This window comes from Cyprinodon variegatus, unplaced genomic scaffold (genome assembly GCF_000732505.1).
Source record: "Cyprinodon variegatus isolate N-32 unplaced genomic scaffold, C_variegatus-1.0 Scaffold119, whole genome shotgun sequence".
NCBI classification, from domain to species: Eukaryota; Metazoa; Chordata; class Actinopteri; order Cyprinodontiformes; family Cyprinodontidae; genus Cyprinodon; species Cyprinodon variegatus.
The window spans coordinates 948,130-962,099 of NW_015150572.1; the positions used below are offsets into that span (position 1 = coordinate 948,130).

General features: G+C 35.0%; 1 protein-coding gene across 2 annotated transcripts; it reads left to right on the forward strand.

Moving 5' to 3' along the window:
- Positions 1 to 8,747: 8,747 nt before the first annotated feature.
- Positions 8,748 to 13,432, forward strand: LOC107085244 (permeability factor 2-like). Of its 2 annotated transcripts, XM_015375468.1 has the most exons (4): positions 8,748 to 8,906; positions 10,620 to 10,755; positions 13,004 to 13,158; positions 13,327 to 13,432. In XM_015375468.1, the coding sequence occupies exons 1-3, from the start codon at positions 8,855 to 8,857 to the stop codon at positions 13,125 to 13,127; spliced, it is 312 nt and encodes a 103-aa protein (XP_015230954.1). In that variant the 5' UTR covers positions 8,748 to 8,854; the 3' UTR covers positions 13,128 to 13,158; positions 13,327 to 13,432. The 2 variants fall into 2 exon arrangements, with proteins under 2 accessions (XP_015230954.1, XP_015230953.1); XM_015375467.1 differs by lacking the exon at positions 13,327 to 13,432 and having other exon boundaries at positions 8,751 to 8,906; positions 13,004 to 13,295.
- The last annotated feature ends 538 nt before the right edge of the window (positions 13,433 to 13,970 follow it).

A 13,970-nucleotide genomic window follows, 5' to 3' on the forward strand; every position in this document is an offset into this window, starting at 1 on the left:
GCACACTGTGTTAGTTGTTTTTTTTTTATGTGATATGATTAGTTGGTAGTTAAATTCATGAATGTTTTTTGATATTTATGAGGAACCTGTTTTGATTTTCAAAGAATTAATTTTAATTCTTAGAAAGAATTAATCTTGTAATCTTTATTACAATATCTGTTATTTTGCTTTTTAAGTTCCACCTTAAATGTACACTACTGCTTATGAGATAAAATGAATGTATGTAAAATATAATTTATACTAAACCACATTTAATAAAACTAAAAAGTGTATGTATGTATGTAAAATATAATTTATACTAAACCACATTTAATAAAACTAAATAACGTATATTTTCTTTTTTTGTATTTTGGGATTACCTTTTCTTCAGAGGCATCACAACAAGATCAAGCTTCCCTGTGTAAACTATAAACCACACCATAAGAACTTACTGATTCTTTACTAAGTTTTTTAAATTACTAAACAGTCCATTTAAATAAAAAAATATTCATATATTGCCAATTCACAACAAATGCAGCATAGGAGAAGTTTACAACACAAAATGTATACAAATTTTATCCAGGATCATAAAATTCTGTGTAAATTCAGTTTGGAGAAATCAAATTTCTTCCATATAGTTTGGTTCAGCACTGATGAGGCAAATCAAATGTATTTGATTGTTTTCTGCCAATCTAAAGACATTATTAAATAAAAACAAAAAACCGACAGACTTGTTGTGATTTAACGGGCTAGCTTAGTTCTTAAGCAAGTTAACAGTAAAAATGATATAGAAAGATAAACGAAACAACACAAACATGATTAAATGCTTTCAATAGACCCGTATAAGAGGAAATAAAGAGGCTCAAAAGTACAGAGCTGAGTGTTGATTTATTTACATTTTAAGACAACCAGATCCAGTTTATATATGAAATACTAAGTCAATTCAGTCCAATTAAACAGACAGATCCAGAGTTAAGTATATACATAATCACTATATTAATTATGCCCAACTCTGACATATTTATGTCCACCCGAGGAGGGGTGGTAAATACGTATTTAATCAGATAATATTCAGACTGTCATATATTGTTTGTGAACACAAGTCCTACTGGCTCTGTGTTAGAACAACAAATGAAAGTGTGAATCGAACTCAAATCATGTCCAAACAGATAACTCTGGATGTATCTGGAATAAATTCACCATAACTTCTGTTCAAAATATCAGTTTATTAACCATAAATAATTCAGCTCCTTGTAAAGCATGTTACAGTTAAAACATCTTTACTAAACTAGTGAAACTCAATGAACTAAGCTACTTAGTACAAAGAAGAAAAAAAAATTGGTTGACTAGAATCAATAAAATTATGCAAATAACATTAAACTCTAGCATGGATTATATGTTTGAGAAGCAAATTTTATCTGGAATAACTTTGAATGTGAACAAATTAACATTTAGCTAATGTAGAGCAGTTGGAATGTGTTCAAACTAATTCACAATGCAAATCCAAGAGGTAAATAAAAAAAAAAAATAAAAAAAACAATTATCCATCTATCTGCTTCCACTTCAGCAGAGGAGATGATGCCATGGTGATCTCCAGCAGTCTATAGGTGAGGTATAACCTCTACAGGTCCACAGTCTGTCGCAGGGCTACACAGAGGCATACAAAGACACACAACCATACACACACTCACACCTAACGAAAATTTAGAGAAACCAATTAACCTAACAGGTTAGATTTGTTAACCTACAGTAACAGTCATGTTTTTGGACTGTGTGAGGAAGCAAGAGTACCCAGAAAGATGTGATGCATGCACAAAGAGAACATGCAAACTCCATGCAGAAAGACCCCAGGTTGGAAATCGAACCCTGAAGCTTCTTTCTGCAAGGCAACGGTGCTACCCACTGCTACACCATGCAGCCCCTTGGAAAATAATGGTTTATTAAATTATTTGCTTAAACAGATATCAGTAATCTTTAGTTTATTGATTCTGAGGACTTCCATTTAATGAATTTTGGTCATAATTTGTAATCCAAATGTAATGAGCATATGAGAAAACACATGAACATTAATGTTATAATAGTGTTTAAACCCTTAGTGAAGTAAAGACCACTTTAGCTTTATAAACAACAGATCAAAACATGTCAGCATGGCGTACCATACGGTTCAACCTGTTAGCGTGTCTTTACCTAAAAGTTAACACATGAAATTATCCTAAATCATCAAAGAAACAAATTAGGTGGCTAGAAACTCTCACTGGCTTGTGTGTCAGACCTTCAACCTCTGTATCCCTGTTTGGAAAGCTTGAGTTTTTCTCCAGCATTTAGCAGACGGCCACACATCAGGGGTTACACACCTCCAGCCTCTTCTAGGCATCTAAATGTCCTGAAACTCAGAGAGAAATGTTGCAAACAGCCCAGTTTGCAGCAATATGGTTCTGAGGGGGGTTGGGGGGATGCATGACCTGTGGGGGTGTCTTGGAAGTTTGGGGGCTGCATTAGGGAGGTTGTAGAAGCTGAAGAGTCCAAACTGCAGGCAAATTATCCTCCTAACCCCATGGTATACAAATTGGTTCTCAGTGTCCACAATGATTATCAAGGTTTATTGCACAATATGAAAAGTCATCTTTAAATGACAATGCAACTTCATACATGTCAATCACATTTGACTTCTGCATGAGACTAAAAGGTTTTGCATTGCCTCATTTTTTAAACATGAAAGTAGACAGCAGGTATCAAATTACTTTTATTTGACAGGGCATTAATCAAGACAGTGAAATGTGTGGGAAGAAAGCAGGCAGAAAGCTAATGCTACCAATACTCTCTAATGTGATTGTGTTCCTGGAAACAGAACAACTTTTCCAATCTTCTTAGGGACAGCAACAGGTCATACTTTTCATTCCAGCTGAATATAACATTGGATTTTGACAGTTCTCGTTTATAATTTGATGGCAAAAAATGTAGCTGAATCCAATTGTTTGGAGTGGGAGATGTATACAAGAAATTAAAAGAAGCATACCACAGAACTCTGATGAGGGATATCTTGTTATTGGTGTGATTGTTAAGGACATAAAACTTAAAAACATCTCTGTCCTAAAAAGAAAATGATTTGTTCTATTAAAAATTAGGCTGACCAACTGGAGACCAGCTCATTTTCTTAAAATTTTTTCATGCATTTTATTTATGTAGCAATCCACCTAATTATAAGATTTGATCAAAGTTATTCTTCGCTCAACAGATCCTAAAGCATTAAGCCACAGAGTTCAGACATCAGCAGCTCACTGATGAAGGAAACCGATATTTCCCCTAAAAATACTGCAAGGAAATTAGTGCTTTCATACAAACCTCTGCTCCATAACTGGAAAAAAAACGAATAATATTATTCGTATTATTATAACAATAATAAAAGAAAACAAAAATAATCTTTTTTTAAAGTTTGTGTTTTCATTTGTATTTTTAAATAATCCCAGGTGAATTCAGCAATTTGCTTAAATTGGTTGTTTATCAAGTCGCCAGACATTAAAATCACACCATCAGCTATTGCAGTCAAAAATATTACTGTTAGGGTCTCTGGGGTTTCACTGTTTTTCTGGTGTGAGTGCGCTTCCTGTCACAGAGAGGATCTTTGCTGGTGGCTGGGTCGACCGGTGCTGCTGCACAACTGACAATATTTCTCAATCAAGATGACTAGACTGTATATAAGGAGGCGAGAGATCATCTCTCTTCATCGGGGTGATTACCCCTGATGGTACTCCAACCAAAGACCTAAACCAGGAATATCTTCCTAGTTGAAGTGTCTCCTGTGAATTTTTTTAATGAGACTTTCTTATTGCTCCAGTCAACCAGTGAAACTCAGTCTTCATCATCTGCTTTCCTGCTCTACAGCTTGACGTCTCTTGGAGGTACCAACGCTCTTGGATCTCGCTCACATTCTCGTGGACCACTGGGGTCCAGTTTTCAAAGCCAGCTGAATCAAACTCCTAAAGATCCTGGCTAGCCCCCCTACATTTCTAAGTAGGGAAATCAATCAGTTGTCATCAACCAACTCCTTCCTGATCAGCCTGTTTTCTCCAACCAAAAAGTTCTACCGGCATCCGGCAGTTCTCCACTTCCAGATTCATGTTTTGTAAATCAAGAATCGTTTAAAAAAAAATAAAAAATTCACGGGTTACCCACGTAACTTTGCATGTGGGTGAGGAAACCCAACATCATAGCTATGGAAAATGATTAGGATAAAAATGTCTGTCTGGATAGTGTAGAGCACATAATAATGGTTGGATGTTGTTGCAATGTGTGGCTGGTTAAATAAACAAAAGGAGAAGGCAAACATTATAGCCCCATTTACAATACTTTTTTGAAATCATGCCGAGATCGGTCTGAGTATGGTAACGGAGATAACTGTTGGGTGTAAATAGCACGCCCAACAGAACCGGACCGCACCGGACACAACCAAACCGCGCTAACATGATACTAGGTTATTATTAGGGCTCAGCGTGGTTCAGTTCTGGCTCAGTTCTCAGATAACAAAGAGTGCATGACTAGACCGCGTCATCTCCTTACAATCAGGCTCCATTATCATGAATTCTCTGCAGTGTGATGAACTCAACATCTGTCGTTGTTCCCTGCATCTGTAAGCCCTGATTAGACTCTTGTTTGTCGTATCCACTTCCCAAAAGATGACTCTGTCAAATAATTCACCAAAGGCTGCTTTCATCGCATGGCTCTCCGCAAACAACAAAATATCACAATTATAACCAAACTTCCTGAATGTTAAGGGCGCCACCATGTTGGTTTGCTTTTTTTCTTCTAGAGAGCTGTAGTACCATAGATCGTCACTAGGAGGCGAGGAACCACGCTAGCGTGATATGTAAACGGTGGTAAGGAACCATGCTCGGCAAGGTTAACTGACCCAAGCTCGGTCCGACCTCGGCACGGATCGGTTTCAGAGGGGTAGTGTAAATGGGCCTTATATCTACTGCTAAAGTTATCATACTGGAGCAGTTTTTAATCACAACCCATTTCTTCTTTTAAAAAAACAAACCCCTAAAGCTGCAAATAAGTCAAAGTCTTAAAATCATGTATGGTCCCTACTTCACACCCACTTAACTCTAACGACATCTAATGCCTATAGCTATTTGTTGAGTTTCTGTAGACTCATTCCTTTGATGAGGACCAGCCTGCAGAAAATTTCTGTTGTCTATGTGGGAAGAAATAATTTGATGAGTAATTTTTTCCATGACTGAAAGACAGTTGGAGCCTCACCTGAGCAGCAGAAAGGAAAAGGCTGATTTCGCAACCTTAACAAACCGGTTTCCCTCAGATTATTGTCAGAGAAGTGGGCAAAGAATGTCAACATATTAAATTTTAGCTTTACTTTTTCCAAAGCAGATGACTGTCTTGGATGAATCATTTTCATCATTTATGTTTTTGATCTTGCATATCAGACAGATTCATCAGATTAACTAAGGTTTAGTGCATTAACCCTATGCTGTAATATGGAAAGCACAATGGTATTTTATTTTTCAAGAGTATAAATTTTCCTGAGTCATCCTGTAATACATCATTTAATTCCTTGCGGTCATGTGTTGTTCTGTATTTTATTTACGGAGCCAGTTCCTCTTTATGACCCAAACGCCTGCTGAAATACACGTGCCTGTTATCATGAGTGAGCGGAGCTTCTGATATAAAATAATCAATGACCACAACAGCTGGATGTGGTTTCACTCTGTCTGTTTTCGGTCTCGAGACAAACGTTCCTATAAGTTATCAGTTGAAAATATATAAACAGAAATTAAGAATAATCAGAACCTTTCTAAGCTTTAAATAGCCGTAGTGAGAGATGTGGTCAGAAATATCAATTAAATGCTAAAATTTAAAAGATTATATGCAGTTTTAAAAAACACAAACATGTCTGTGTTATATTAAATAACGCTTTCATTTATATTCATAGATCTTCCAGCTTCTTTCATAATTCTACAGGTTTTATGCAGAAGAGATGCCCCACAGCATGAGGCTGCCACTACCATGTTTAACAGAGGGGATTTAATATTCAGGGGATATTCAGTTTAATCCTTAAACCTGATAATTTCAGCATTGTACTCTGCATAACAAAAGGAACATAAACAAGTGGGCGGTAATATGTCCCATGCCTAAAAATCACCTCTGGCTGCGCAGAATTTGAAAAGTCATGTCTTAAGGAAGCAGGACAGAAATCCATGTGACACAGGATCTGATAGATGCATCATTCTTCTGTTTCAGTTCAAGACTGTTTTCTTTTCTGTTCATCAAACCTTATTTTCTGTTTTATAGTTTGTTTGTTTTTTTTATCCAGTTACAGAAATACAATCAACTTGTATCTTTATTGTTAGTGAATTGCAGTTTGTTTTTTACCCCTTTAATATTCAGTGTATGTCACTCAGAGACATAATGTCAGCGAGCAGAACGAAGCATGGCTACGCATAACTGCTGCATTTTATTTCATTTTTGTTAGTGTTTTATTTCTTCTTCATTCATACCTAAAAAATCTGAAAATCGAAACTATTTGACCTTTAGCTGTGGTTAATAAATATAACCCTGTATTTACAAGCCTTTTTTAATGGCAGCTGTGTAGGCTTGTCACTAAGCTGGTTGAGCCTGTTTAAAATGGATGTTGTTTCTGAAGGATGAACAGTTTCCAACTGAAAACCTTTGAACAGCAATAGGGAGTAGTTAGGAAATAATTACCTTATGGAAAGAGACTGACTAAACACATCCAGCCCTTTTCTCTTTATACCATATTATAAACTAATTAGTATAGTTTCAATTCCTTAGGATCTCTAAGACATTAGTTTCTCCCAATGTTCCCCATGCAAATATTATTTGATGATGATTTTGTTCATTCTTTTTTTTTATTTGGATTTTGATTCATATGCTTTTATCTTGCTGTTTTTGATAGGCTTGTACTGTTGTTGCTGAAAAGAGAACAGGCCTCAGCAGCCTATTTGGTGTCATTCTCTTTAATTTTCACAATCACTCCAGTGATTTGAGTTAAGGAGCCTTTTTATGGCTCTTTGATTTATTGGTCAGAGCTAAGAAACAAACAGCATCCTCTGAAGAAATTAAAATTAAAGAAAATTTTAAGAAATACTTTAAAATGCTTAAAAAACACCTCAAAATATAATAAGAACATGTGAGGCCTTGAAAGATCATTGTAAATCAGAGGGAAAGGGGCAGCTGACTGAAAGATGTTGAAGTCAATTGCTCTTTTTACAGTCATTTGCATTCACTCTGCTGGCATCATCTTTACCAACAAGAGTTCAATACTCCATAACAACAGGAGTTTACTTAGAGGATCATAGAGGATGATGGGCCCCAAACACAGATCAGAACCATTTCTAAAATGTTTAAAATCTGTTATAAACAAAATTATGTAAGACAGTAAATCATAAAATAAGAATTTAACTAACAGGCAATAATTAACTAAATAAATATTTATGGGTACTGAAAGTTAATTAGAATTTGTTGAGAGAGATTAAACAAAGGTATGATCGGACCGCTGCAACTCATCTGAAGCCTGGGTTTCTCGCTTTTTAAAAGGACAATTAAGGATTTTTTTTTCAAAGAACACACTTTAAAGCATTAAAAGTTCATATTTCAAGGAAGAAAAAATTTTATACTTCAACTTTATAAACCGTTTCACTCTTTTCCTTAAAATCAAAAAATACTAAGAAACTTTAGGTTGTTTGAGTTGGAAACATATATATATATATATATATATATATATATATATATATATATATTAACATTTTATTTGGAATATATTTGAGGAACCCTTCAACTGTTGAGTTTTTATTTTTTTTATTTACAGAGCAGTCAATGATAGTTTACATGAGGGTTTTTTTTTTTCAAAACTGGTGCATCACCAGTAATCCTAAGTAAGACAATATAGTGTAAACCAAGTAATCTTTACTTAAACTTTTATAATATTTTTGCTTTTTCAGATATATTTTATATCAGGCATTAAATCTGAGAATTACTTTAAAAGTCACAAGAGTTTGTTTTCCACTTTCATCTCGGCCCTCTTAGATTTATCAGCTTGAGCTAATACCGAATCCAACAGCATTGTCAGCTTCTACTGAAGGTGGGATGATTAATGTTTACCATGTTTTAGGTTCATCTTACATAAAAAATCCTGAGTTAACCCTTTAAATGTGAGTGTAACTATAATAACTATAATAACTCAGGTTATGTAAAAACTAACCTAAAAGAGACAGATAATTGTAGCCTAAAGTCCCAAATATTCGGCTGCAATAAAAAATAGAGAAGCTAACTGAGGCACAGGGTTGATGGAGTTTACCGTACAAGTTGTGAAATATTGGAAGAAACCCCAAGCACAAGAAAAAAATAAAACACCCTCCAGCATCAACAGCACTTCAGTTTCATACAGTGGTAGCAAAAAAAAACAAGATGTTTTTACAAAACTGCACCTTATGATCATTTGAAATCTGACGTGGGGCAAATAGAGTCAAGTTCTTCCCCAGATCCATGACAAGCAGATTAGAGTAGAGGAGCAGCAGCCCGTTTGGCATCATAAACATTAACAATCTGTCTGACTCATTTCTGCACCCGTTGGCCGCAGGCACGCTGTGTCTTAACCTCAGCAGGGCCTTCAGTCGTTCTCTGAACTCCCCCCTTCGTCCCATGACTCCCTACTGCTGCACATGTGAACGAACCAAAGTGAAACCACACACATACACCATTCTGGGTATTGCTCTAATTTCAAGATGAGCACATGACCACTATTAGTATAAATATTCCAGTACTGAGGAAGGGTTTGCAGTAGAAATAGTTTATCTGTTTGTCTTTGGCAGAGAACCCAATAAGCATCCGGTGAGACAAGATGAAGCTCTGTATGCTGTTTGTGCTCGGAATCCTGGTGGCAATCACTGACGGTAAGAGCTACAAACTCAATGATGTAACATCTAGAATTAGGACGACTTTGGGGGAAACCAAGGAGCTGGATCTGTCTGGTTGATTTAGGGGGTCTAAATTTATGACTACATGAAGAGCTATTTACCATAATAAATCCTGCGCTTATCTGGAAATTAAACAACCAGCAAGCTGGAAACACTTCAGTTTGCTTTAAATATTTAGAAACAAATTTGATCAGTTTTTGGACTTCTGGTCAACTATTGAGTAACTGCTAATACAGTATAATAGCTCTAAAGGAATTTTTAAAAGGAAATTTTCACTCCATTTTTAAGTGTTTCCCTAATCAAATGTGATAGTTACAATTTTTAAGAAAAAATATCCTGTCAGCACATATCAGCAAAATACAATAAAATGACAATTTCATGAATTTAAAATGATCTTACACACAAAAAAAATCCTATAAAGTCTTGCGATCAAAGAATATTTTTGAATAAAACTCAAACCTTCAGATTACCTTCATGCATATCTGACTGTTTGTGTGTTTGAGTCACATTCTATCATTAGTAAAATAAAGCACCCTGGTGTTTCTCACGTGGCACCTCTGCTTCCTGAAACAAGTGTGCACTTACAGGGAAACTGTTGCTTCATCGTGCATGTTAGTATTGAAGTTGTAAACTAGCAGGAAAACAGCTGAAGTAGGTAAAGCAGAAGCAGAGGATTTCACAAGAGGCTCCATTTGATCGTAAATGCCGGTTAAACAGAACATCAAAAAGGTTTGATTTATGAATCTGGTTTGGTTAGCAGCCAAAACAAGCCAAAACTCTAATAGTACTGAGGAGGGATCAAACTAGAAATGTCAAAAAGAAATTGATATGATGCCTCGAAGACATTTTCGTAAGCCATAAACATTTCAACATTTTTTATTTCACAACCAAAACATAAAACCTGTCTTTATAGAAGAGATACAGGGGGTCATCAGTTGTTTAAAGGAAACCAATAAGAAGAAGGAGCTCTGATTGGATGACACAAACAAAATGTTCAGATCTAGATGCAAAAGGCTGCTTGGTGTAAATTGGTCTGGCAGTACCATCCACTCTAAAACAAGGTGGTGGCAGCATCATGGTATGGGGATGCTTTTCCTCAGTGCAGATGGACTGAGCATTCCATGAAGAAGCACAAGATAATTCAAGCAGGATTAGACTAGACATACAGCCAGAGTTAGAAAGGATTGCTTTAGATCAGGGATCTGCAGCTTTTTAAAATCTAAAGACCCATTTCGCCAAAATAAAAGCGGTTTGAAGCCGCAGATTTAAGATGACCTTTTAATAAAAGTTATAAATTTTGCTAAATAATTTTTTGTATATTTAGGTTTTGAAATGAGGAAAAACACAAAATGCATTGACTCTCCTCCATAGGACGTAATTATTTATCTTTTTTTTCTGCTTTACTTCACTGTGCCAGTAACATAAAACACAGATACTGTACTTTACAGTTAGTATTTTTAATGTGTTAAAATGTTAAAGAAAATGGTCAAAGAGGGTCTGTTTTTTTTTATTTATTAATTTTTCGAACTTCTGCAAGTTTGTGCAGCAGCTGTTTTTCAGGTAGTTCTACAAACTCATTTCTGCAAATCATCCTGAAGCTAAAAAACATGTACATGACCTGTTGATAATAAAACCCTTTCAGTTGAGACTTTAGCTTTGCTAAAAATCTGTTTTCTGTCTTAATGTCAGGAATGCCACCGATCAGCAGGGACCTCAACACGCACTGTCGGTGCATGCAGGTCGAGTCGAGGATCATCCCTCCAGAAAACCTGAAGAGCATTAAATTGATCCCAGCAGGGCCCAGCTGTGCTGAAACTGAAGTCATGTGAGTAAATTAGGGTCAAAATGTTAGACAACTTGTGATTTGTTTTAGTCATTTTGGTGTTAGAAATTAAATCTTTGTTTGTTTTTTCCCAATACAAATGCGACAAAAACACAAAAAAGATTGGTTTATACTGGAAGAGCCTTCATATTTATATTAAAACAGATAAATCCAGATATGTCAACTATAACAACAGACATTTAAAAAAAAAAAAAATCCAGTCAAGTAAGCTTACATTTATTTTTCCAAATTAAGTTTCAGGCACATTTGCCATACTTTATCTAGTCAACGAAGTACAATTCACAGCCTCTTCTGTTATAGAAGTCTTCATCATGAGCAAGCATGAGGCGATGGTGGAATGAAAAAACTCAAGCAGACGGGGGCTCCTAATAGACCAGTAATCTGCCACCCATGGCTCCAGAGCCAAAGCTGGCTCTTTAGCTACTTAAAAATGGCTTTCAGCCACTTTTGCTTAAAATTATAAAGAACCAGCTATCCTATCCAATAACAAACGCATGTTGTAGTGTTTTTCCACTAACTGCATTGAATTTCCAACATGAATTGACTGTTAATATAACGGAAATCTAATTTTCAATCTTTTATAAAATGGTAAATCTTCATTTTTAACATAATTTTCAACAAATTTCAGCAAACCATTGAAAATGTATTTAATCTCTTTTTCATCTTTAAACCTAAATATTTGAAATGACACAGTGGTTATTTAGGAAGGACAAAGTCTTCTGTGCTAGATATTTATGCAATATGTACGTTATCTTTTTGTTTTTTTAAAAAAAGGTCATGTGTTGTTTGCAACTCTAAAAATGTTTTATTGGCTGGACTGAAGTCAAAAATAGCTTTTTTAATTGGATTGAAAATGTTGCAGAACCCTCTAGTAGGCCTTGTTTAGCCACAATGTTTTCCTTTTTTTTTTTTTTTTTTTTTTATCAGGAAATAATTAATTGCTCCAAAACAAAGTGACCATAAGCAGGAGAACACTCACTGATAAAACAAATAAAGAACCATGGATCTTTGAGACCGCAATTATCTTATCAGCTTCTTTATCCCACAGTTAAAAATTTTATTATGATGAAATCATTTAAAAGGTCTACAAATTATATTTGATGTTGCAAGGATATTTCTAAATAAAAAAGGCTACCATGATTTTGATTAGATTTGCTCTGTGGGGAAACAGTCCCTTATTATACACCTGTTTAAATTCAAATTACCCATTGCTACAATAATTAGTATCACTGATAATAGTTTTGTCAACCTCGTATTGCCAAATGGACAATTCTTACCGAGGATTTGCATACCTTTCTTATGTGTAGATATATTTCAGTCCTTTACTCTCATTAAAGACCAAATGGTAACTGACAGTTCCATCAGTTTGCTAGCAGTATCCTGTAGTTTAAGAGTGGACTAGAAAAAGGCCCAAAGCATCACTGATCCTCCACCGTACGTAACAAAGGGAATGAGCTGCTTTTTCCATCTGTTCATTGTTTGTTCATGGTTGCTGAAAAGCTTGATCTAATTCTAATCTGACTGTTTAGCAAACTCCATATTTTTATTTTGTTATAGTAGGAAAAAAACATTAAAAAATTAATTTGTCTATCATATACACTGGATATTATGGATCCTCTGTGGATGTGCCACTCTGTGCTGCCATTCTCAGGTCAATATGGGTTCTAATCCACTTTAATAGGAAGAAGGCAAACGGTCGTCTTTGTCATCATATTAATACCCTGGAGAAAACGACAGTTGTTAAGTACCAGAGAAAAAAAGAAAGAGACGTATACATTTAAAACAGGAAATGTCACAGAGTGACTCAGGTATAAAGATAACGATGCTTCGTTAAATGCATAATGATGATGAGATTAGATGTGACTCACATGTTAGTCTGGATTCTATTTATAAAACTATTCAAAATAATGTTTTGATGTATCCTGACTGGCCATTATTGGGAAATACATCCGCCTACGTCTTACTGTTAAAGTTTTTTCTGCTTAGTCACTTTTGAAATCTGATCAAAGCTAGTGGGTGTTTCAAAACCGTTTTCCAGTGAGAGTAAATCGTCAGCCCAGTATATGTCAGATATCATCTGATATGAACAGATGTATTTTCCATTGGATAGAAAACCTGTAAACTTTTCTACATATTATATAAATATTTGGAGTCTGTGATACTTCCTTTTTTATTTTTTACTGATTAAATCTGGGATTAAAATGTCCTTGTTATAAATCTGTTGAATCAGAGCCGGTCTGGTGAGCGGGGAGGTCTGTCTCAATCCTCGGGCGGCCTGGGTGAAGAAGCTGGTCCAGTTTGTTCTTGAGAGGAAGACGAAGAAGAAGGGAGTCCTTCCCAAAAAGAAGCCATGAGGATTAAGCAGCACTTCTAGAAAACGCTAAAATGAAAGCGGATAATACCTGCAGCCATGAGCCATATTATTATACGCTTGTTTGTTGTATAACATCTCTTATTTAATCATATCATTGTCTGAATTTTACCTTTTCTTTGACCTTTTTTTTTTTTTTTTACAAACATTACTAAAGCAAATATATATCTTTTTATATAAAAATGAAAGCGGATAATACCTGCAGCCATGAGCCATATTATTATACGCTTGTTTGTTGTATAACATCTCTTATTTAATCATATCATTGTCTGAATTTTACCTTTTCTTTGACCTTTTTTTTTTTTTTTTTTTTACAAACATTACATAAAGCAAATATGTAGCTTTTTAAAACAAAACACTGATTTTATTTGTAATTTAATTTAATTGTCTGATAATAGAATATGTTTTTTTTTATGTGAGATTTCAATAAAGTATTACTTGTTGCTTCTTACACAAAGTCTTGTTCCTATCTTTGGATGTAACTCACAACATGAGGTAGACGCTCACATTAGAGCGATTATAAGGTGTTTATTTTAAATCCAGCCATCATAGATTAGCCTTTAGACTGTTCATCTATTGTACCGCTAAAGCTGGATTACATCAGTTTTAGCAGATAAAATTCCTTTGGCTCCTTTTTGATGTTGTAATTACAGCATAATTGAATATTTAAAGTTGTTTGAGCATCAGATTCCTTATAAATATTAATTTGAAGGTTGTTTTGGGCTGTCCAAAAACTCACTTTAAACTTTCACACAATCACCAATTTTTAATGAATCAAACATTTAAAATTATTTGGTTATTAGCCAAACTGGTGTAGGATCTAGTG

Bases quoted from the DNA above. Each gene is read 5' to 3' on its own strand.
- LOC107085244 (XM_015375468.1), top strand. From the start codon at position 8,855: ATGAAGCTCTGTATGCTGTTTGTGCTCGGAATCCTGGTGGCAATCACT. The intron at 8,907-10,619 runs GTAAGAGCTACA...TCTTAATGTCAG, and splicing joins CCTGGTGGCAATCACTGACG to GAATGCCACCGATCAGCAGG. The intron at 10,756-13,003 runs GTGAGTAAATTA...CTGTTGAATCAG, and splicing joins TGTGCTGAAACTGAAGTCAT to AGCCGGTCTGGTGAGCGGGG.